This window comes from Bos indicus x Bos taurus, chromosome 2, assembly GCF_003369695.1.
Source record: "Bos indicus x Bos taurus breed Angus x Brahman F1 hybrid chromosome 2, Bos_hybrid_MaternalHap_v2.0, whole genome shotgun sequence".
Taxonomy (NCBI): Eukaryota; Metazoa; Chordata; class Mammalia; order Artiodactyla; family Bovidae; genus Bos; species Bos indicus x Bos taurus.
In genome coordinates this window covers 93,505,990-93,532,318 of record NC_040077.1, presented here as the reverse complement: position 1 = coordinate 93,532,318, position 26,329 = coordinate 93,505,990, and the positions used below count along the sequence as shown (strand labels likewise).

Below are 26,329 nucleotides of genomic sequence, written 5' to 3'. Positions count from 1 at the left end.
TAGTATTAAGTCAACATTCTGCAAGGACATGACATTGTGCTGGACATGGTACAAAGCAAATTAGCAAATACAGCCTCAACGAGGAACTTACCAGTGTTTATATACATGAATAAAACTGTTGTTAATATGTTTTATTAGTTATTTAATATGAGTATGCAAATGAGTCCATTAGGAAATCCTTTGCATTTTATTAATCCAGCATTTTAAATGATTATATTTCACCTGAGATGCTAATGAAGTTTATTAACATGTAGCTTCCACTTTAGTGCTTGTGAAAGTTCTTTTTAGCATATCAATTTCTTTAAAAGTTAAGCCAATTTTTTCCACTGGACTTTTGTTCTGATCTGTTAACAAATCTAAACCTCATTATCCAAGAGAAGGACCGAGGTAAACGGCCTATTCTTCTTCAGTACTCTTTTGTAATTCACATTAACGTTAATGGGCGCTATGCATGCACATTAAGAGGAGAAGGGAACCCTAATTAAACAAGTAGCTTTTTGGTTGACATTCTATGTGATCATTTTTTATTGTGATATGTATGAGAAAATCATCTTGCCTTGGACACCCATAAACAGAACTACCAAGTAATCAAACTTACATAGGGTAGGAGGGGAAGGCGATAACAGCAATCAGCTTTTAAAATGAGTTTGAAAACAAGCTAACCGTGCACTTTTATATTCATGAACTCCATCAATGCCCCTCACTCCTCCACTGAACACATACTCACACTCTCCCCCAGAAAAAAAGAATGACAAATATTTGCAGACATACTTAACAGTCAAAAAAAAATTATTTAAGTCAAGACACCAAACAAACTGCATGCTGGGCACCATAGCAGCTCATTTGTCTGAACTCAGTCTATCAGAGTAGCCTGTCTGTCTCTGGGTCGTCTTTTAGTTAAGAAATAAATGCTGACCAAGCAGTCCTAAATGTGTTTGATCCAAATTGCACTTATACTTTTTAGGTACCATGCTTGCATCTTTTTTCATCATCTTATATCATTTGCACTATTCATAAAGACTCCCTTCTCCAATTCTTTGTATTCTCCTGTTCACAATCTACTCATATTATGATGCTAATTTTCCCCTCTGGTGCTTAGTTGCAAACGAACAAAAGCTAGGATGTATGATACATAAATATATAAATATTATCAGCTATCACACCACTGGGTTTAATGGAAGTCAATATCAGTATATTATATTCTCTACTTTGCAATTCCATTATGGGCTTAACACTGCTGGCCGTAAAAAGGAGCATTCTGAGTCTACGCCTGTGATAATAATAATGAAAAAAAAAAGGGGTCATTGCTCTTCCCAACTTGAATGAAAAATTAAAATTGCTGGGGCACTTAGCTCAAAGGAAAATTGGCAAATTAACAAACCAAGAAACGAAATATTCATGGCTCATACTGTGGAAGAGAAACTTAAATAATTTAAGATGGATGGTGAGGTGAGAAAATTCAGAGTTACCAAAGAGGCAAAAAGTGAGCCTAACCACATTCCAATGTGCTTTCAGCTTCTCTTTCTTTCCCTCGGCAATCAGCAATCAGAGGCAGCCATGGAGGAGAATGGATGGCTGCACCAGGAGTAGCCTTTGACATGCAAATTTATTTATTTATTTTTGTCACAGTCCTATATTTCTTTCAGATTTAATATATGCAGCCATTTTACCCTGATGTACAAATCTCTGTGTTTTCAATGTATTTCTATATCCAGCTGGAAGCTGAATTATGAACTCTGACCTACTCTGGCTTTCATTTTTCATCTGAAATTTCATGTTTCCAACTGGCCTCTACTTCATGAAACCAAGCACCTTAACGCTAGTCTGTGGTGGGCCTTCTGCCTTTGGGGAAATGGCTGTTACAATTTCCCTGGCCTGGCTTCATAAGCTAGGTTACCCTTCACACCCATAAAGTTGCAGGGATAACCAGACACTTCACAACCAGTATCTGGAAAGAGGTAATGACGGGCATGAGTGCATTACAGTTATTGTACACGAGACCTGTAACAGCCATAATGGGATCAAGGTAAGGAGAAGAAAGTATGACAGGTATGTCATGCTCCCTGGAGACTTAAGTATTCAGTCTATCTAACCTAATTTAAAAATCAAGTCAAAATGTATCTTTATGGGTCATGTATTATAAGACAACTTCCAAGGCAGTCCAATGAAATAACTCTGAGCCATGGGTTAAGAATATCAAGTCTGAAACCCATCCATACATTCTGGTCTGAAATACTGGACAAGGGAAAAAAAAAAAAAAGGAAAGCAAAGCAAAACAAAACAAAATAATTATTCTCCATCTGAGTTCATTTTCTATTTGTATTTAGCAGTATAAAATTTCGCTGACTTAATTTGATATGAAGTTATTCATCATTAAGAGATGAAATAACCTTTGAAAATAGTTTATGGTTACATTTAGAAGAGGGTGACCCAAAGTTTATAAAATATAAATGAGTGAATGATTTCAGTTTTATCATTACTTCTTAGAGTTTCCTACACAAAACTGTCCAGGCTTAAGACAGCATGTCTGCCTGAAATACACAAAAGCAATTAGAGGGAAAGAGAAAAATGAAAGCAAAATTTAGTGGGTTACAAGTGAAAGGCAATATCTGAGGGTTGGCTGTCTGAGGTTTGGTCCCTTGATGGAAGACAAGAAAGGAAATCTACTAGGCCAGGAACCACACTGAGTGTTTTGCTCACAGAAACTGCTGAACTTAAACTTCACAACAATTCAGAGAGTATACATTATTATCCCCAGTTTACTTATGAGTAGACTGAAACTCCAAGGGATTAATGAAGGCCACAGAGCTTGTAACTGGCAGATTTTCAACTCAGTTAAGAGTTAATTTGATGGTGGTGATGTCTGGGTTGTTTGTGGTGGTGGACGAGGGTGTCTGTGTGTTTGTGTGTGTGTGTGTATGTGTGTAGGAGTATTCTCTTTTAAATAATTCACAGCAGATGTCATAATATAGAGCTTCCCTAGTTTCAATAAGATATTTACAGGCAGATATTGTGGGTTTGGTTCCAGATTACGGCAATGATATCACATTAAAACAAGTCACACAACTTTTTTGGCTTCCCAGGGCATATAAAAGTTATGTTTATAGTATGAAAGTGAAAGTAAAATGCAAGTCACTCAGTCCTGTTTGACTCTTTGTGACCCCATGGACTATACAGTCCATGGAATTCTCTAGGCCAGAATACTGGAGTGGGTAGCCTTCCCAACCCAGGTCTCCTACATTGTAGGCGGATTCTTTACCAGCTGAGCCACAAAGGGAAGCCCAGAAATACTGGAGTGTTAACCTATCCCTTCTCCAGTGGATCTTCCCAACCCAGGAATTGAACCAGGGTCTCCTGCATTGCAGGCAGATTCTTTACCAACTGAGCTATCAGGGAAGCCCTGTTTATAGTATACTGTGGTCTATTAAATGTGCAGTAGCATTATGTCTAAGAAACAATGCACATCTTAATTAAAATATACTTTATTGCTAAAATAGGCTAACGATCATCAGAGATCACCATAACAGATAAATAATAATGAAAAAGCCTGAACTATTGCATGAATGATGAAAATGTGACACAAAGAAATGAACTGAACAAATGCTATTGGAAAAATGACACCGATAGACTTGCTCAATGCAGGGTTGTCACAAACCTTCAATTTGTAAAAATTACAACATCTCCAAAGCAAAATAAGTGAAGTACAATAAAACGAGGCATGCTTGTAGTCTATTTTGGTATAAAATGGATGAAACAGATGCTTTCCCATTTGCAAAGCTTAGAAATAAAAGTTTTTCCTCTGTGTTCTAAAAAATACCTTTGTCATTAGGGTTCATGATTTAGGTATTTTGTTGTAGAAACTAAACCAGTGTATACCTGCATTAGCTGGGTTAAGATGAAATAATAAAAAAATATCCAATTGGTGGGCTGGGAGAAACAGAGTTAATATAAGCAGCTACAAATCAAGTTCACCATTCAGAACACAGACCACCTGCCTTCAAAATGTTTATATTAGGTATGAAGTATCATCACCTTCAAAATGATACTTCAGGTATCATATGTACTAAAACAGATACAATTTGGGTTGACTCTCTGTTACAGCTTTATATGAAATTGGTTTAAAAATAATCTTCCCATGCTCATATGCTAAAAAAAAAAAAAAAAAAGCAGACATAAAGTGATCTGGCATGAGTACCCTGGTGTGCTAAGTTCTGATAATGTAGCTGCTGGAAATTCAGTGTGGCCTGGGCAGGTGCATACTCTGTCAGGCTGGTAGACAGTTGCTGAAGGTGCAATGATACCATGTCTTCTGATTTTACCTTTTTCTTAGCACCTAATACAGCCTGAAATAATCTCAGTGATTTTGAGTGAGTTGTTCATTTTTCTCTCCCTCACTGAGATATAAATTCCACAAGAGCCATGGCCTGGAGATCTTGTTCAGCACCATATAAACTGACTGCTGATTCCTTCAAGTTGTATGTATCCTAGGCAAACATCCCATCACTCCATGGGAAATTCACTGTTACAGGCAGTTCACATGTTGTATGATGTTTTGTTTTGACTTAAACTCACCACAAGAAATTAAAAAGTCTCTGATTCTTCCCTCCCCTTTTAAGATAAAAAAAAGTACCATTAAAGAAGCGATTTATCGCTGTATGCCCAGTGCCTAGAACAGTGCCTGATGCAAGTGAAAGTGTTAGTTGCTCAGTCGTGTCTCATGGACTGTATCCTGCCAGGCTCCTCTGTCCATGGAATTCTCCAGGCAAGAATACTAGAGTGGGTTGCCATTCCCTTCTCCAAGGGATCTTCCTGGCCCAGGGATCAAACACAGGTCTCTCGCATTGCAGGTCTCTGTATCAGGGAAGTCTGATGTAAAGAAGGCCCTTACTAAATGGTGGTTATGTAAGTACCCCAAGTCCAAGGAGCCCTGGCTGCGCGGGCGCAGGAGGGCCTAGAGGAGCTATCCCACGTTGAAATCAGGAAGGGCAGCGGTGAGGAGATACCCCTCGTTCAAGGTAAGGCTGTGCTTTGCTGGAGCAGCCGTGAAGAGATACCCCACGTCCAAGGTAAGAGAAACCCAAGAAAGACGGTAGGTGTTGCAAAGGGCATCAGAGGGCAAACACACTGAAACCATACTCACAGAAAGCTAGTCAATCTAATCACACTAGGACCACAGCCTTGTATAACTCAATGAAACTAAGCCATGCCCATGGGGCAACCCAAGATGGGCAGGTCATGGTGGAGAGATCTGACAGAATGTGGTCCACTGGAGAAGGGAATGGCAAACCACTTCAGTATTTTTGCCTTGAGAACCCCATGAACAGTATGAAAGGCAAAATGATAGGATCCTGAAAGAGAAACTGCCCAGGTCAGTAGGTGCCCAATATGCTACTGGAGATCAGTGGAGAAATAACTCCAGAAAGAATGAAGGGATGGAACCAAAGCAAAAAGAATACCCAGCTGTGGATGTGACTGGTGATAGAAGCAAGGTCCGATGCTGTAAAGAGCAATATTGCATAGGAACCTGGAATGTCAGGTCCATGAATCAAGGCAAATTGGAAGTGGTCAAACAAGAGATGGCAAGAGTGAATGTCGACATTCTAGGAATCAGCGAACTGAAATGGACTGGAATGGGTGAATTTAACTCAGATGACCATTATATCTACTACTGAGGGCAGGAATCCCTCAGAAGAAATGGAGTAGCCATCATGGTCAACAAAAGAGTCTGAAATGCAGTACTGGGATGCAATCTCAAAAACGACAGAATGATCTCTGTTCGTTTCCAAGGCAATCCATTCAATATCACTGTAATCAAAGTCTATGCCCCAACCAGTAACACTGAAGAAGCTGAAGTTGAACGGTTCTATGAAGACCTACAAGACCTTTTAGAACTAACACCCAAAAAAGATGTCCTTTTCATTACAGGGGACTGGAATGCAAAAGTAGGAAGTCAAGAAACACCTGGAGTAACAGGCAAATTTGGCCTTGGAATACGGAATGAAGCAGGGCAAAGACTAATAGAGTTTTGCCAAGAAAATGCACTGGTCATAGCAAACACCCTCTTCCAACCACACAAGAGAAGACTCTATACATGAGACATCACCAGATGGTCAACACCGAAATCAGATTGATTATATTCTTTGCAGCCAAAGATGGAGAAGCTCTATACAGTCAGCAAAGACAAGACCAGGAGCTGACTGTGGCTCAGACCATGAACCTCTTATTGCCAAATTCAGACTTAAATTGAAGAAAGTAGGGAAAACCAGTAGACTATTCAGGTATGACCTAAATCAAATCCCTTATGATTATACAGTGGAAGTGAGAAATACATTTAAGGGCCTAGATCTGATAGATAGAGTGCCTGATGAACTATGGAATGAGGTTTGTGACACTGTACAGGAGACAGGGATCAGGACCATCCCCATGGAAAAGAAATGCAAAAAAGCAAAATAGCTGTCTGGGGAGGCCTTACAAATAGCTGTGAAAAGAAGAGACGCGAAAGCAAAGGAGAAAAGGAAAGATATAAACATCTGAATGCAGAGTTCCAAAGAATAGCAAGAAGACACAAGAAAGCCTTCTTCAGCGATCAATGCAAAGAAATAGAGGAAAACAACAGAATAGGAAAGACTAGAGATCTCTTCAAGAAAATCAGAGATACCAAAGGAACATTTCATGCAAAGATGGGCTCGATAAAGGACAGAAATGGTATGGACCTAACAAAAGCAGAAGATATTAAGAAGAGATGGCAAGAATACACAGAAGAACTGTACAAAAAAGATCTTCACGACCAAGATAATCACGATGGTGTGATCACTGACCTAGAGCCAGACATCCTGGAATGTGAAGTCAAGTGGGCCTTAGAAAGCATCACTACGAACAAAGCTAGTGGAGGTGATAGAATTCCAGTTGAGCTATTCCAAATCCTGAAAGATGATGCTGTGAAAGTGCTGCACTCAATATGCCAGCAAATTTGGAAAACTTAGCAGTGGCCACAGGACTGGAAAAGGTCAGTTTTCATTCCAAACCCAAAGAAAGGTAATGCCAAAGAATGCTCAAACTACCGCACAATTGCACTCATCTCACATGCTAGTAAAGTAATGCTCAAAATTCTCCAAGCCAGGCTTCAGCAATATGTGAACCGTGAACTTCCTGATGTTTAAGCTGGTTTTCAAAAAGGCAGAGGAACCAGAGATCAAATTGCCAAAATCTGTTGGATCATGGAAAAAGCAAGAGAGTTCCAGAAAAACATCTATTTCTGCTTTATTGACTATGCCAAAGCCTTTGACTGTGTGGATCACAATCAACTGTGGAAAATTCTGAAAGAGATGGGAATACCAGACCACCTGATCTGCCTCCTGAGAAATTTGTATGCAGGTCAGGAAGCAAGAGTTAGAACTGGACGTGGAACAACAGACTGGTTCCAAATAGGAAAAGGAGTACGTCAAGGCTGTATATTGTCACCCTGTTTATTTAACTTCTATTCAGAGTACATCATGAGAAACGCTGGACTGGAAGAAACACAAGCTGGAATCAAGATTGCTGGGAGAAATATCAATAACCTCAGATATGCAGATGACACTACCCTTATGGCAGAAAGTGAAGAGGAACTCAAAAGCCTCTTGATGAAAGTGAAAGTGGAGAGTGAAAATGTTGGCTTAAAGCTCAACATTCAGAAAACAAAGATCATGGCATCCGGTCCCATCACTTCATGGGAAATAGATGGGGAAACAGTGGAAACAGTGTCAGACTTTATTTTTGGGGGCTCCAAAATCACTGCAGATGGTGACTGCAGCCATGAAATTAAAAGATGCTTTCTTCTTGGAAGGAAAGTTATGACCAACCTAGATAGCATATTGAAAAGCAGAGACATTACTTTGCCAACAAAGGTTTGTCTAGTCAAGGCTATGGTTTTTCCTGTGGTCACGTATGGATGTGAGAGTTGGACTGTGAAGAAGGCTGAGTGCCGAAGAATTGATGCTTTTGAACTGTGGTGTTGGAGAAGACTCTTGCGAGTCCCTTGGACTGCAAGGAGATCCAACCAGTCCATTCTGAAGGAGATCAGTCCTGGGATTTCTTTGGAAGGAATGATGCTAAAGCTTAAACTCCAGTACTTTGGCCACCTCATGCGAAGAGTTGACTCATTGGAAAAGACTCTGATGCTGGGAGGGATTGGGGGCAGGAGGAGAAGGGGATGACAGAGGATGAAATGGCTGGATGGCATCACTGACTCGATGGACGTGAGTCTGAGTGAACTCTGGGAGTTGGCGATAGACAGGGAGGCCTGGCGCGCTGCGATTCATGGGGTCGCAAAGAGTCAGACACAACTGAGCAACTCATCTGATCTGATGTAAGTGAAGAATAATTATGAACGCTTTTGACAAAGAGGAGGCATTCAACGATGTTAGTGACCAAATGAGTATGGGCAAAATACTAAAAGACAGAAATGAAATTCTTAGTAGCAGGTTTTACTCTTTGTTCTTTGTTAATCAATCAAAAAAGTTTCCTGGGCACACCAACGGTATAGAAGAAGGTACTTGATGGACATTGAATCTTTCCATTTAGGTCCAGAACAAGCTGACCATCTGAAGCCTTTTAAAGTGAGTGGTCTATAATACCAAGAGTAGATGATAGTGGCTATGATGTAAAGGAATGGATTTCAAACACAATTAAACTGACAGAATTCAGTTTCAAGAATATAAGGATTGACAAGCTTATTAAATAATTAAGAAATCAAGGACTGACTTTGGGTTTTTACTATAAACAGGGCAAGATTTTCTTAGCCAAAGGATATTATATATATGTTTTTAGTGCTAGAAAATATCTGTTAGACCCCAGGAAGGTGGAATAGGGCTGATAGCTATGAGGTTGTTTATTGAGGGGTTTTGGACTTCACCCTTTGGTTGCAAGGAGCCACTCACTGGTGGTCTTTTCTGCAGGGTAGTGCCATGAAGAATACAAGAAACACAAAATGAAAAAAATGTAAGCACCTTGATCCTCTAAAATTCTCTTTCAACAGCAGGTAAAACAGAGTATAGAGGGAAACTACCAAAATTGGTAGGTTCTTAAGCTGCATATTTCCCCACAATAAGTCATAGCCTATGTAAGAGCCATAGGTGAAATTGCAAGGAACTAATTCTGAAATCAACAAAGCATACTGGAGCCGGACAATACATATAAAGGTATGAATTAATGAGATCTCCCATAATTTTTTCAAAATGATAGGAAATAGGTTAAATTAACTGAGCTAAACTGTGCTGTTACATGGCATCAACACAAAGCGACCAGAGAATAGCAGAAAAGCACATGGCACTTAACTTCCCACGAGCAAGAGCAAAGCTACCGCTACCACAATTACACTTCCATGATGTGTGGTGAGGGAAGGACAGGGAGGCAGAAATTTGGTCCCTGCTCACGCCCTTGGCCAAGTATCATTGTACATGGCACAGCTACATAATCTATACTAAAGCCCCATGTTCAGGAGGGTGTCTGAAGTGCAGATACCGGAACAAAATTATACATATTTAAACCACATATCTAACTCCTTGAGATCCTTAGAGCAATCAATTTTTTTTTTTAAATAAGTAACTAAGTCAATAGCATCTGAACAACAGATGAGAGTTAAAGCAAAGTCTGTTGGCTAATGGTAACAGCTTTTGTGTTCTTTCTTGTTGAAAATGTGCATGTAGCAGCATCTCCAATATGCTCACAAACTCGGATGCAAAAGGCTACGGAAAACAGTTGCTATTTTTACACTGGAGATAAAATCAAACACCACCTTTCAGATCTTAATTTTTCTAAAATAGGGCAAGGAAATAAAATCTGAATTACTAGATGTCTCAAGAATCTAGGACCTGTGATTTCTATCAGAGGAAAACACAGCAAACATTGGACAACGACAGGAAGAGCCAGCTCTGTATTCTGGGCAGTGGAGTATGAACCTGCCAACTCACATCATCTGAAATAAAATACAGAGTTAAAGTTTAATTTAGTAATATTCTAGAAAATGGGAAATGTGAAGCTATACTAGTTTTTCTATTTACAGACTACTGTAGTTAAATCTTTATAGTATTTTTCTTTAGCACTTTAAAGAGGATTTTTTAACCTTATAAATTAATATTGTAAAGTATTAATAATTATGATAATAGCAATATGTTTTTCTACTGATGCTGCAAAAACCGCCATATACTGAGTGGCTTAAACAACAAAAATGGGCTGAAATTAATGGGTTGGCAGGCTGTGTTCCCATCTGGAAGTTCTCCAGAGAGAATCCATTGCTCTGTCCTTCCCACCTTCTAGAGGCTGCCCACAGTCCTTGGCTCACAGTCCCTCCAGCTACATATTGCATTTCTCTGTATCTTCCACAGTCACATCTTCTTTTAAAATTTTTTTTATCTGTTTAATTTTGGCTGTGCTGAAACTGTTGCTGCACGGGCTTTTTCTCTAGTAGCGGTATGCGGGCTTCTCATTGCGGTGGGTTCTCTTGTTGCAGAGCATGGGCTCTAGGTGCTGACCTTCAGTAGTTGTGGCTCCCGGGCTCTGGAGCTCAGGCTCATTGTGTGGGCTTAGATGCTCTGCAGCATGTGGGATCTTCCCAGAACATGGATTGAACCCATGTCTCCTAAACTGGCAGGTGGATTGCCATCCACTGTACCACCGGGGAAGCCCTTCCACTTTTAAGACCCCTTGTTTTTGCCATACGCCCACTGGTGGAAATTCAGGATAATCTCCTTATCCTAAGGCCAGCTGAACAGAAAACTCAATTCTACCTGCAACCTCACTTCTGCTTTGCCAGGGAATATAACATGCTCACAGGTACTACAAATTGGGACATGAAAATCTTTAGGGAAGCCATTATTCTACTTACTGTGATAATGAACATTTATTGAATATTTGTTACTTGCCAGGCATTGTTCTAAGCAAGTTACATATAATTAAGCAGCTATAATTCTCTTAATAATAGATTTTATTGTTATTCCCATTTTTTAGATGACACAGAACGAGATTAAGTAACTTGCCCAATGTTACCTAGAGAGAAAGCACAGAAGCCAGGGTTGGCATCAGAGTGACAAATACAGTCTGCATTTTTAATCTCTGAACTCCACGACTGCAAAGGCGATTCTCATCTAAATATACTACAGTTCTGTGTTATCATTATTATCAAGGATGATTATCTAATAGCAGTCATGATAGTTACCCAGAATAAGGGCAAGTTTAACATTTTAATTGGTAAATGGATAGATAAAACCATAGAAACCATCAGGGAAAACAAGGGTTTTTTAGAGATTTGTCCCGTGTCTAGATTATGTGTGTCCCTAAATGTCACTTTGCAGTTTCAAGGTCACATGTACGTATACACACACACACACACACACACACACACACACACACACAAACAGGGAGGGAGAGAGGGAGAGAGGGAGAGAGAGAATATATATATATATATATATATATATATATATATATATGAATAACAGATATGGAATGGAACTTTCTGTTTCACTAAAATTTCAGTTGAAGATCCTTAACTGAGAACATCTGATGACAAATACCACTCAGCATTCTTAAGAAAGGCATCTCTTAAGGGTTTAATAAGAGATGCAAAACTTGCCTATCAACCATCACCTCCCATGATCATCTTCAGCCCATGGAACAGAAAGGTAGAGATTGAGATTTTCTTAGATGGGATATTATAGAGGTAAAGGCAGTAATGGAAAGAGGTGCTTCTTTATCAAATTGTGGGCATCTTGACAGCATATACACGGCATATATGAAGGTAGCTGTTGGAGAAGAATTAAAGTTGGTTTCTGATTGCACCCGGCTGAGCCATGCCTAGTCAATAGACTGGCTGCCTATGACATCTGTCTTACAGTCTCACTGAGTTAGACAACAGTGGACCAGTCTTATTTTGAAACTGAGGAAAGCAAGGCTCAAGGAGCCTTAACGTGTATGATGGTACTTAACATGTGTGATGCCCAGCAGTTTGTGTAGGAAGGTGATGGGTTCAGACGAAGGCCCTCTGACTCCAGATGCAATGACCTCTCCACTACACCACAGTGCCTCTGTAGGTGATGGCTGATGTGCCCACAGACCTGGCCACGGACACACCTGGAATCATAGTGGGAGTAGGGTATGGTTCATCTACCCTGTCGTCTCTGATTCAAAGGCTGTATTCTAGAGGTCACAGGTAAAAGACTCCTTTGCCTCTTGCTTTCCCTATGTTGACGAAGAAGCATTTTCTTTATTCAAATAATGCACTGGTACCAAAGGCTCTGGGCACTACCCATGCCTCCAGCAAAACATGTTTATGGCAGCTTCCTGCCATCACCAGTGTCAGAAGCCAACCAAGAAGGCTCCTTCTGTCTTTGCAGAAAAGGAGCATGCAAAATCACCAGTTAAGATTTTTAAGCATCTACATATGATCCAGCAATCCCATTCCTGGGCATATATCTATTCAAAACTATAATTCAAAAAGATATATGCACCTCTATGTTCATAGCAGCATTATTCACAATAGCCAAGAATGAAAACAACCAAAATGTCTATTGACAAATGCATGGATAAAGAAGATGTGTTATGTATACACAATGGAACATTACTCAGCCATAAAAAAGAATGAAATAAGGCCATTTGCAGCAACATGGCTAGAACTAGAGATTATCATACTAAGCAGGGTATGTCAGAAAGAGAGAGACAGATACATGATGTCATGTATATGTGGAATCTAAAATATGACACAAATGAATTCATCTATGGGACAGAAACAGACTCCTGTACATACAGTCTGTTACTCATATACATCCTTGCTATTGCCAAGGATGAGGGAGGGTGGGAAAGAGATGGACTGAGAGTTTGGGGTTAGTGAATACAACCATTATATAGAGAATGGATAAACAACAATGTCCTACTATACAGCAGAGGGAATAATATTCAATTCCCTGTGATAAACCATCGTGGAAAAGAATGTGTGTATGTGTCTGTGTGTATGTGTGTGTGTATATATATATATGTATATATATACACATATATATATATATTCTTCTTCTATAACCGAATCACTTTGTTGTACAGCAGAAATTAACACACCAATGTAAATTAAGTATAGTTCAATTAAAAAAATATTTTTAGGCATCTAGCTGTTAAGGAAGGAAAGCTTGCATTTTTTTTTTTTTTTTTTTTGAGTGAACACAAATAAGTATTTTCATCAGGAGAGAAAAAACCAAACCAAAGCAAAGTAACCCAACTTTGCCTTCAAAAGCAGGTCCCTACCTTAGCATGGCACCAAATCCCTTCTTCTTTATTTTCCTTTCTGGATCTTCATTTCCCTCTTTCTGCTTTTTCTCCTTGACTTTTAATTTGCCCTTTTCCTTCTTCTTCTCCTTTTCTTTCGTTTTTTTGACTTTCCTGGCTTTATTTTCTGCATTTTCTAGCTCAGAGTTCCCCTGAGGGGCAGATTCACAATTCAGAGCTCCTTGACCAGAGTGAGAGCTCCTATCAGACAGACCATCTGCACAAGAGGAAAAAAAAAAAAAATCAATGCAGTCAGGGGCTCCTCTGTCAGTATTTCAAGAAAAGTTAAAATAGAGAAGAACAAATCAAAGCACTCAGGAGTTCTACCCTGCCACATGGCTACATGTACCCTTTGAAGAGACAACTGCCTAAATCTGGTTACGCAAGGCTTTTGCTGTTGGGAGTGGAGGGCCCTGGTTGCTTAGCCATGAGCGTAAAAGGTTTGATATGGGCTGAAACGCTGATCTCTCTGAAAGCAGCTTGTTAACCTTGATCAGCTCAGAATGCCGACATGCTGGGAAACAAACAGGGTGAGTTTATTTCCAGAAGTTTCTGAGTGCAGCTATAACCCGGCTGTTTCAATGCAATTAATGCAGTCAGTCCTTGGGTTGAGGCTGCTTCTAATGACTTGAATAAGAATGTCAAGAAATGCATACTTAGTGCTGCTACCCTAAGGGCAAATGACAGTTGGTCCTTGTAGGAAATTGAAGGAGAACAATTCTTCAGTGGTTGGCCTGTAAAATAAATTGCATATTGCGTTATCCAATTCCATGTTCATTAAGCCAAAGGGCAAAACATATCAGGAAAATGAATTACTTTTAATATCAAAAATATAATTGTGATCCTTAAATCATTTTTCCCTGTGGTTGAGCACCCATTCGTGCCTATGATTCGCTGATAATAATGAGAGGAAGAAACCATTTCAGCAAGCGCGTCGCCGTACCGGCTTCTAACTCTTCAGGTCCATCGTAAGATTTGTCAATGGCTGCTCGGAAGCTCTCGTTGCAGCCCCGGCCGCGGACCATGTGTGGCCGAGGCCTGTGGAAGGGAAGTTCATTCTTCCTGACCTCGGCAACTGCGGTCTGTAGGCTCTCCAAGGAGCTGGACTTTTTCAAACCCAGAGTTGGACCAAAATCTTTGCTTGGAGAATCTGGAAAAAAAAGAAAAAAGGGCAAAAGGTCACCTTTCCCCTAAAGGCAGCCTGATGGAGTAGGAAGCCTTGTTGTTCTATCTCAAAAGGCAGGGGTGGGGATGTTAAGGGGGTGGGACTTGGTGTTAAACCTCATCTTTGCCACTTTTTGTGACTTTGAGCAAATATTTGACTTCTTAATGCCTTAGTTGCTTTTCTATAAAGATGTGGGAAGATTTAAAATGATAATACATGTTATATACAGAATAAATATGTATATATATATTTATGTACACACACATACACATATACATGAATTTGAAAAGCTGTAGCACTCTCTAGAGATTATACGTATGAGAGTGTGTATACACACACTCACATAGCCACACACACATCGAGCACCTAAGTGTTTCACGGTTCTCATTCTAAGCACTCCCATACATTGTAGCTTTTATTATTTCCAAAATTGTTCTTACAGTTATTAAGGAATGTAATATGCACAAAAATCAAACAGCATTGAAGTGATTTTAATTTCTGTCCTTAAACACTTTATCATACGCTAGCACTGTTCCTGTATAGTAAATGCAATTTATTTAGTCGACAGAAAAAGCAAAGCAAGGAAAGAAAACAACTTTTCTGTGTCAATGCTTACTGTTCCATATGTATTTCTATTTGATTATCTAGGAAATGGGGTAATTTTCTTTGCATGATATAATATTCCAAAAAAGCCTAGGTGGAGTTTAATAACTTGTGTTTTGATATATAGTATTTTTCATTTGTACGGTTTGTCTTGCTCTGTTACCTGGCACTTTTCACTCATGCCTTGATCTCCATTCCCACCCACAGTCAGGCTCGCAGTTGTGTGTAACAGGATTATGCTATATAAATACCAGCAGCACAAGGATTATTTTAAAGATGGAGGGAATTCTAGCAGGGCTCTTTTCCACCAGGGCCAAAGCTCACGATCGTCTCCAGTTACAAAGATTACTGTCATGAAGGGGCTACACTTGCATTTCTGGAAATAGACTACCTTACAGTTTTTAGTAGATACAGATTGAGTACGTCTTATGGATTGTGAACATAAAGTAGGTACTTCAATGCCTAGTACATAGTAAGGCTCAGTAAACAGCTCTATCATTTCTGACTATGATCACTATTTTCGCTTCTACTAATGCTGCTGCCATAAATATTATTACTAGTTGCTTAAGAAAATACTAGGTAGTACAAGGAATAGAAAAGAAGTACAGCAAAGGCGTCATGCCTGTATAGACATGCATAGAGTTAAAAAACAAAATACACCATCCCATGTATTGTAAATATGTTAAAAACAGTCAAAATAATGACAATAATGCTAATAGCGAACAATGCAGAGAGCGCTTAGCCCAGTTGTAAGTGGTTTACCTGTACTGAAAGTGAAAGTGAAAGTCAAGTCGCTCAGTCGTGTCCGACTCTTTGCAACCCTGTGGACCGCAGCCCACCAGGCTCCTCCATCCATGGGATTCTCCAGGCAAGAGTACTGGAGTGGGTTGCCATTTCCTTCTCCAGGGGATCTTCCCAACCCAGGGATCAAACCCAGGTCTCCCACACTGCAGGCAGACGCTTTAACCTCTGAGCCACCAGGGAAGTAGTGCTACTGCCAATATTGTTCCCATTTTACAGATGAGGAAACGCAGGCAGAGGGCAGAGAAATACCTGGTCTAAAGATACACACTTAATAAGCATCAGAGCTGGGAACTGTTTTCAGGAAGCCCCACTGCGCCTTTTCTGCTCTATATTGTCCAAAGTTGTACTTGGCCTCCACCCTCTACTTGACTATGGTGAAGCGACTTCAAATGGTCTCTAGTTTCCTTATCTCTAACTAAGACCATTAGTCTCGATTAGCCCTGGGTCTAGTTAAACAGACAAAAATGCAAAAACTGGATGTTGTTTTTCCAGCTTCCCATTACCTTGCTGCTGCTGCTGCTGCTAAGTCGCTTCAGTCGTGTCTGACTCTGTGCGACCCCAGAGACAGCAGCCCACCAGGCTCCCCCGTCCCTGGGAATCTCCAGGCAAGAACACTGGAGTGGGTTGCCATTTCCTTCTCCAATGCATGAAAGTGAAAAGTGAAAGTGAAGTCGCTCAGTCGTGTCCCACTCTTAGCGACCCCATGGACTGCAGCCTACCAGGCTCCTCCATCCTTGGGATTTTCCAGGCAAGAGTACTGGAGTGGGGTGCCATTGCCTTACAGGAAGCAATTTTGCACTTTAACAATATACATGATGACAATAAACATTCCATTTTATAGGTAACAGTGTATCATTAAGATACGCAACATAGATGGGATTAAGGAGGAAAAAAAATAAGAAATTTCAGGGACAAATTTCAGGTGCTACTTTGCAAATAGTAAATAGTAAGAATACACTGCTACCAAATCTACAAAGAGGTGTATTTCTTATAGTCCTAAGAAGGAAAGTTAGTGCAAGAAACAGAAACTGAATAAGATTGTTTCTGACAAGAAAACAAAAAGCAACAGAGAGGTGTGGGAGTATTAAAGCAACAGTAAAAGCTTTGGAGTTTACAGAAAATATTTTACACCATCTCTCCCTAGGGATCTGACATGAAGTTTGGGAAAAACATGAAGATGAAAACTATCTGAGGAAGCCTAGTTCCTCTATCAACAATAGTAATCATCTTTTATTTATTAATTGCCATTCAGGAGATTATATTAGAGCCCAAACTGTAAGTATTCACATCAACCTTTAGCAATAAATTCTAGGGAACATGAAAGTGAATAAATCATCCAAGATATAAGGCATGTTATCTAAAAGGAGCTCAGCAAGAAGTCATCTTTGAGAAGGAACAAATACTCTGTTACTCATTTGAAGCAAACTGAACATTAGGGATTCATGGGTTTTGCAGGATTAATAGAACTGGCAATTAATTCACTTTACATAAATAGAAGTCACAAATTAGAAGTGTCAACTGATGTTGGCCAAAATTATAGCCTAACTCTACTGGATGTGGTTAAAAAAAAACAAAAAAAACAAAAGCAGAAAAGCATTTGAGTCTTGGTTGTAAATGTGGACTCAGCGATTTTCAGGCTTGAAAACAACTTTCTTATTTATTTCTAGGGAATAAACAGGATACAGTGGTGGGGAAAAAAAGACTGATGTTAGAGATGAGGATTTGAAATCAGGAAAATCCTTACAAGGACTTATAGGTGCACTGAACTGACTGAACTGAATCTCTGAGTGAAAGGATCTTGGCTAGGGTTCTCATTTCCTTTATATGTCCAAGATGTCTGAGGGAAGGTTGAGGTTACTGGTTACGAGGGATTATTATAAGTCAACTGATGGCATCAGCACTAAATGCCAACCAAACACTTGGAATAAAGGTTTTAGTACATAAAGATTATATGTGAGCACAATAAATTGTCACATTCATTCCTTCTTCCCCACCCCCATTCTCCGCAGTTCCAGCTTAGGTTGCCATTGCATTGGGAATCCTGTAGCTTTCAAAAGGGGAAGATTTTCTGTGTATTTTTAGCCTAACCATTTATACAAATCATACTGTTTCTTAGGCTCCCACTTCAAGTAGAGGTCTCCTTGAAGGAATGATACGAAGGGAGTAATTAATCAAAATCAGTACCTCAGTAGTTCCATCCCACTGAAGTCATCTCCAAAGTGAGGACTCCTCACATTTTCACCTGTAGCTGATGTGATACTGTGGCTGATTTTAAGCAACTGTTTGAGACAGTGATCTCTGAATACCACATGGTATCAGTCATGAGATGGACGATGTCCAAATTTGAGCATTTACTTGTCCCATTTTGAGTATCTGAATGTAAACTGAGTATAATTTTTCAATGATTTCCAGGCCCATTTAGATTAGCTGCAGATGCCAAGAAATAGATCTTTTCCCAAACTTTAGTAGCAAGGCTTTATTTTTTTAAACTTATGACTTCTATGTTCAGTCACCATGTTCTCTAAGATACTGATAAACTTATCTTCCCATCAGAAACATGAACTTGACATTCACAAATTTCTAGAAACATGATACAATGTTTATCAAAGGTACCAAAAGAGGGATCTTGCATGAGAAATGTTATATTTAAGGTAGGATAATAAAAGTATTCTTAAAGTTCCATGTGCTAAATTTTTCCTTAGATGTCTCCAAAAGAAATACCACAGAAAGATTTTTTTTTAAGATGCTATAGCTTTTTTGAAGATTTATTTGTTCCAAGTTGACTTGGATGGGCTTGACTTGAACCTGCAAGCCTTCCTCATATAGAATAGAGGGAAATTTCAGGGCCATGTTTTCTGGCTCCATCAATCCTCAGACATATCCCCTGTTCCTCCTCACCATCCAGAAAAAATGCAGTGTTATGAAGACACTGAACACATACACCAAGTCTAAAGATTTAAAGGAATTCTGCCACCACGTCTCCCATGGTCGTGAAACAAATGAAGAGAAGGGCAGTAGAGAGCTAGTGTCCAAGTGGAGAGGTACCTCTTCAAAATAGAGTTAAAATACTGAAACCACTGCCTCAGTCTTCTAAGTAGAAAGTCCCATTTCAACATGTTGTTGTTCTTGTTTAGTTGCTAAGCTGTGTCCAATTCATTTGAGACCCCATGGACTGTAGCCTGCCAAGATCTTTGGTCCATGGGAGTTCCTTGGCAAGAATACTGGAGTGGGACCCAAGGACTGAACCCACATCTCCTGCATTGGCAGGTGGATTCTTTACCACTGAGCCACCTGGGAAGTCCACTCACTTCAACTCACTGTAAAACAAAAAGTCCTTTCTGGAGGACTGTTTGGATAGGTTTCTGCCTCTTCCCTATGGCTGAGAACTGCTGCTGGTTCCCTGCAAGGCAGATGATTAGGATAATAGAGAATATGGAAATTCCCTGGTGGTCCAATGGTTAAGAATCCATCTTGAAATGCAGGAGACTCAGGTTTGATTCCTGGTTAGGGAACTAAGATCCCACATGCTGCAGAGCAACTAAGACCATGTGCTGCAACAGATAATAGAGAATAAAACACTCTATAGAGAGTAGGGATTAATGGTGAGTGATGAAGTGGAGAGGCAGTGAGACATTCCAATACCCCCCACTCTGCCACTTATTTTTTGAGTTATTAACCTTCCTGTGCCTGCTTCCTAATCTGTAAAATTTGGATAAAATGAGGATGGAAGAGTGCTTGGCGTATGACAGGTACTCATAAAGCATTGGTGATGATTATTGTCATTGGTGTTTTTACATCAACTCTAAACATTGAGTAAGTGAAGCTCTAGGACAGTTCATTTGGTGCAATCCACCACTGCATTTTAAAATACAACTATTCCCCCTGCAAGAAGCTGAAAAAGGGCTCCATAAAGAAATACAGTATCATCCTTCCTTTTTTATCAAAAGTTAAACTAATTTTCCTTCAAACAACTCCTTACAGTTTTTTCTTTTGAAATAAGGTGTGTGTGTGTGTGTGTGTGTGTGTGTGTGTGTGTGTATCTCCATCTGTTCATCACATATAGAGGCTATTCTTGGGAAGATTAATAGTGGAGTCTTAGATACCCTTCTCCTTAGGCTATAATCATTTAATTAGTCTGAGATTTCATTGACAATGTTTGAACTTCCCATTCCAGCATTAAAATCTTGCAATAAAAGAATGCCTTAATCTAGAAGACCAGTAATTGGATCTTCCATTATTGATGAAATTGCTTCCAATACATTCTTATTAAAACATAAAGAATTATTTAGGGGAAGGTATTCACTTTCAGATACATGGCAAGTTTTCTTCCATGATAGAGCTTCATAATTAACAGATACTTATGATAGTTAACAATAAATAATGTATTAATCTGCACATTTCAGTAACATCGATAGTCCTGAAGGCATTTAGTGAAAATTAATTACATTTGAGCCCCTCCCCCTAAAACAAAGGAATTGTGCCTAGTAGTAAACTGGGGATCAAAATGATTGCAATGTTATCAAGGGGACTCAGCATGAAACTTGAGAAGGCCATGATTCGTCAAGATAGCTTGCTTCCATTAACAATTTGGCTTTGCTGTCTTATGAACAATGAACTTGGGCAAATACAATAAAAATGCTTTACTTGCTTCATGGAGAGTTGTGATGTGAAATTAATAGCCTTAAAACTCTTTGAATGAAAAATTATTACAAATTCCAAGTAGAAGTCACACCACCACTTTATTCTCCAACATATCTCACTTTGTCTTTTTATTTTAGATTAAACTTACTGAAAATTTTGTGTGTGTGTTTTTTTTAGTAGTTTCCCCTGGAGGCTAAATGCCTTATATGCTTTAATAGATATCATTGCAAATCCATTAGCCCAGAAAAAAAATTCCCATAATATATAAATGTATAATTTCCCAAATTATGTTATCTGTGCTGTGTCCATAATGGGCCTAATTACCTTCTTGCCTATCTCAATATTCCAAATATTGATCATCATTCCAAGCTTATCGCAGTGCCCTGTTTCCTATTCATTACTGCAGGGCATAATGTAATCTGGTTTATATGTTATCTGCTGACATTTGGGTCTCAGTTCTTTTACTGGCAATTTCCAAGTTCTCTAGGAGAAGAGTTTATTTTTTATTTTTCCTTTTAAGTCTCATAAATCTCGGGGTCTAATCATTTCCTGAAATTCATGTCAAAATATTCAATAATGAACTTCTCATTCAGAGTTATATATTTGTATAATCTCTCCTACTCTGACTCTAAACATTGTCTATTTTAAAGTGAAAAGATCTAGAGAAAATTATGGGAAGATTAGGCGGACAAATACAACAAATGATTTGATTATAAATGTGGGCATGGCCCTCCAAGTGACTCCACATCTACACTAAGTGTTGCTGTACACTTTACTTTTCTTCACTAAAAAATCTCTCTTTTATTTATAAATGGAAAGTCAAAACCTGATGCCATATTTTGCTTTTTTTTTCCTGGACTCAAATTACATCCAACAAATGTAATAAATGGTAAATTTACTACACTTAAAATATTCTGACGACAATCTCCTGTCTTTTTATTTTTTAACTTTGTGGATAAGAAAATGGATGCTGTGGTTCAATTTAGTAGGCAAACTCTTAAAAAAATACATATATTTAAAACCATATCTGAGGAGATTCTGTTAAGGCACCTGGAGAACTCAGTCAAATCCACGGCCCACAGACTGGTTTGTTGTAATCTTTTGTTTTCTCTCTCTTTGCCTTGTCAGGATACAGGATACTCTACCAGATTAAAAACAACAACAGTACCCCCAAACTGGCATTCAGGATAATAACAAGTTTAAAAATTATACAAACAGCATTGTTGTCTGGAAGGAAATGTGAATACTTAAAGAAGAAAAAAAACATAACTTTTATTATTTATTATTATTAAAAACACCTCACTTAAGAGTCAAATGAACTGATTAAAGAGGCCAGCTTTCCTACCTGTGGAATGGGATCAGGAGGATGGATGAACGCCACCTACCGTTTTCTGTCTTGCTGATCTTGGTATCCTCAGTGCAGAGAAGTACTGAATAAACATTTGTTGTAGGGATAAAGGAAGGTACAAGTGAAGAGGCGTGAGAGCATGGGGACCACGCTCCACCCCAGTGCTGTGACGCTACAGGGAGTTTACCCCATGATTGCTTTACTCCCTCAACGTTCACTCACAGCCTCTTGTTTTCACTAATATAACCCTAGGTTTTTTGGTCCTATTTTCAAGGATCTAATTATTTCTACCCTCCTTATAATTACTCTCTCATCTCTATGCTTTGTCTTTTTCTACTAGTCATTCCTTTCAACTTAACTTCTCTCTTTGTGATATTAACCTTTTCTGCTATTTCCCTGTCCTTACGCACACTTTGAATAGTCTTATTTTTCCCCACTGCCAAGAATACATTTATTCTCCTTCCAAGTCCTCCTTGTATGTCTTGCTAACAGGCTTTTCATTCCAAACACAAATGGTTTCAGTGATTTTTTTTCCCCCACCTCATTCTTTTTACCACTTATTCTTTGTATGGCTTACTTCAATAGCACCTCTTTCTTCTGCTTTTGATTGTTGAGTGGTTTATGCCTTACGTGGGTTGTATAATGCCATACTCTCAAAATAAAGTACACTAAGAAGAATTCTAATAAGTTTCTTAAAAAACTATTAGCATACCAAAAAGGTCAAACTGATTGATTTCTTGGATGGTACCCACATGAAGATATTTTTACATGATGTTGTATAAACTGGGTACCTGTATTTTTTGAGGGCCCGAAATTATTTTTATACTTTTGCTTTATTCATTTCTCCCCTTTTTATAGCTAATGGACTGCACTAAAAAGAAAAAAAAACACCTGAAATTTTCAATTACTTACTATTTTCAGAACTGATAGAAAGTAAGGTTTTATACCTTTGAATAACAATTATACGATTATATGTAATGAGAATATTCAGTAATACAAATGAGTGAGTGAGTGAAAGTTGCTCAGTTGTGTCCAACTCTTTGTGACCCCATGGACTATACAGGTTTTAGAATTCTCCGGGCCAGAATACTGGAGTGGGTAGCCGTTACCTTCTCCAGGGGATCTTCCCAACCCAAGGATGGAACCCAGGTCTCTCGCATTGCAAGCGGGTTCTTTACCAGCTGAGCCACAAGGGAAACTCCCAGTAATATGAATAACAACCTCTTAAGAGGTGCACTTCAACCTAGGTTCAATCTACTGGTAAAACTTCAAGTTAAAAATCAAGTCAGCCATCAATGAGTATTTACTGACTAGTTTTTGTCACTCAGAACTGTGCTAAGTCCTAAGAGGAATAGAAGGCAAGTGAAATAGTAACTAACATTTCCCTGTTGTTTTATAATTTATAAAGTTCTTTCCTGTACAAAATGAAGCCACATCTTACACCATTGATCTTATTCAAATTCAAATGTTTTTTTCATGTCCAGAGAGAGCTACAAAGAAGGAGAGGAAGGAGGAAGGGTTGCATAAAATATACTCACCATTGCTTTCAATGAGAGTGTGCCCCAGTATGTGTCTAGGAGAGGGCGGAAGTCAAGAGAAATGAATTGTTCCTGTGAATCTCTGATTTTTTTTTTACCCTGGGTAAACATTTTATTTTTTTAACAGAGATATAACTGATATATAATGATATAAGTTTAATGATGCAATGTATCAAGTACATGCTAAGTTGCTTTAGCTGTGTCTCTTTAAAACCCTGTGGACTGTAACCCTCCAGGCTCATCTGTTTATGGGATTCTCCAGATAAGAATACTGGAGTGGGTTGCCATGCCCTTCTCCAGGGGATCTTCCCCACTCAGGGATCGAATCCTCATCTCTTCAGTCTCCTGCACTGGCAGGCGGATTCTTTACCACTAGCACCACTGGGAAGCCCCAGGTTCATCTTTAACATCTTAGGGAAAAATCCGAACAAAACTTTTTGGTCAACCCAATATTTGATACATACATATTTGATTTTGATACATACATACTTACATTTTGACTTGATGTGATACATGTATATATTGTAAAATGATTGCCACAACAAGGTTCATTATTGCCTTCATCTCCTCACATTATTACCTCTTGTGTGTATGTATGATGAGAACACTTAGGATCTACTCTTTTAGCAACCTTCAAGTATATAATACAGTGTTGTTAACTATAGTTACCATGCTGTACATTGATCCCCAACATTTATAACTAAGTTTGTAGCCTTTGACCAACATCCTTTCTCATTTTCCCCATCGTTCAGCTCTTGGCAACCACCATTCTACTCTTTGTGTCTATAAGTATGGGTTTTTCAGAGTCACATATAAGTGAGATCATGCAGTATTTGTCTTTCTGATTTATTTCAGTTAGCGTAATGCTCTCAAGGCCATGTTGTCACAAATGGCAGGGTTTCTGTCTTTTTTTATGGTGAAGTAACATTCCACTGTATATGTAGGTATTTATGTGTGTGCATGCATGTGTATGTATATATGTGTGTGTGCATATAAATGTATGTATGTATGTGTGCGTGTGTGTGTATGTATTCAGTTCAGTCGCTCAGTTGTGTCCGACTGTTTGCGACCCCATGAATCGCAGCACGCCAGGCCTCCCTGTTCATCACCAACTCCCAGAGTTCACTCAAACTCACATCCATCGAGTAGGTGATGCCATCCAGCCATCTCATCCTCTGTTATCCCCTTCTCCTCCTGCCCACAATCCCTCCCAGCATCAGAGTCTTTTCCAATGAGTCAATTCTTCACATGAGGTGGCCAAAGTACTGGAGTTTCAGCTTTAGCATCATTCCTTCCAAAGAAATCCCAGGGCTGATCTCCTTCAGAATGGACTAGTTGGATCTCCTTGCAGTCCAAGGCACTCTCAAGAGTCCTCTCCAACACCACAGTTCAAAAGCATCAATGCTTTGGCGCTCAGCTTTCTTCACAGTCCAACTCTCACATCCATACATGACCACTGGAAAAACCATAGCCTTGACTAGACGGACCTTTGTTGGCAAAGTAATGTCTCTGCTTTTGAATATGCTATCTAGGTTGGTCATAATTTTCCTTCTATATCACATTTTCTTTTTCCATTCATCCATTGATGGACACTTGGGTTGTTCCATATCTTGGCTATTCTGAATGAAGCTGCAATAAATGTGGGAATATAAATACTTCTTCAAAACAGTGATTTCATTTCTTAGGATATACATCCATAAGTGGAAGTGCTGGGTCACATGATAGTTCTATTTTTAATGTTTTGAGAAACCGCTATACTGCTTTCCAGACTAGTGCGCACAGCCATTCTAACAGTTATGAGGTAATGGTCTCTGCTTGCTGTTCCTACTATGAGTATCTTATCAGAGACAGTGTAATTCTCAGGTTTTAAGATTTTTATCTTTCATGATTTTATATTCTTGGGCTCCAAAATCACTGTAGACTGTGACAGCAGCCATGAAATTAAAGACGCCTGTTCCTTGGGGAAAAAGCTATGAAAAACCTAGACAGTGAATTAAAAAGCAGAGACATCACTTTGTCTTTGGGTCAGGAAGATCCCCTGGAGGAGTGCATGGCAACCTACTCTAGTATTCTTGCATGGAGAATCCCATGGATGAGGAGACTGGTGGGCTTTGGTCCATAAGGTCACAAAGATTCAGAAACGACTGAAGCCACTTAGCATGCACGCAAGCACATGGTAGTTAGGTTATCTGATACAGATCTTGAACCTGGCATGCAGTAAATATTTAGTAAACATTAGTCTGTACCATATGCCTTCTTTCATGAGCAATGTTCACAGTCATTAGGAGGATTATCTACAACCAACATGATGCCAGGAAAATTTCTGTTTCTATATCCATACATTGTGGGCCCAAGTCATCATTAGCTTTGAATTTTCACTCTTTATTCAAAACTTCTACCTTTTCTGTTTTGTATTGTTTAATTGTTTTCCACTTTCAATAGCCCCAATAAGCTTATTTCTTAAGAGGCATTTTCCAAAAAGAAGCCAAGTGTTAAAATAACTTGATGAAAAGAACCATGTCAGGGACAGCAAATAAAGAGCCAGTAAGTCTTTTTCACCAGCCAAGTGATTCCTCTCCCTCAGACTGACCCATGACACCATCAACACAATGGCAAAACAGACGAGGTTATAGGTTTTGGGGATCAGTAGTCAATAGGCATCTCTATAAATGACAGAGCTGACATACAGCAGGGCTCAGGGCTGGAGTAGTTTAGACTTGGGGAAGTCGAGAGAAGAGAAAGCACACTGTGATCTCAAGTCTTAGGATAAGCTCATGAATGAAGTGTCCTCATTCACTTCAGTCGTGTCCGACTCTTTGCGACCCCACAGAGGGTGGCCTACCAGGTTCCGCCATCCATGGGATTTTCCAGGCCAGAATACTGGAATGGGCTGCCATTTCCTTCTCCAGCGGACCTTTCCAACCCAGGGATGGAACCCGGGTC

The 26,329-nt window shown here is 39.2% G+C and overlaps 1 protein-coding gene across 1 annotated transcript in view; it reads right to left on the bottom strand.

Annotated features, from left to right (window-relative positions):
- The window catches only part of PARD3B (par-3 family cell polarity regulator beta), a 1,152,531-nt gene that overhangs the window by 324,448 nt on the left and 801,754 nt on the right, over nucleotides 1–26,329 (bottom strand). Inside the window, exons 17-18 of the mRNA XM_027565061.1 lie at nucleotides 14,231–14,437; nucleotides 13,267–13,504 (exon numbers count right to left, since the gene is read on the bottom strand). Coding sequence (XP_027420862.1) covers nucleotides 13,267–13,504; nucleotides 14,231–14,437 — 445 coding nt within the window. The remainder of the gene's footprint in view (nucleotides 1–13,266; nucleotides 13,505–14,230; nucleotides 14,438–26,329) is intronic.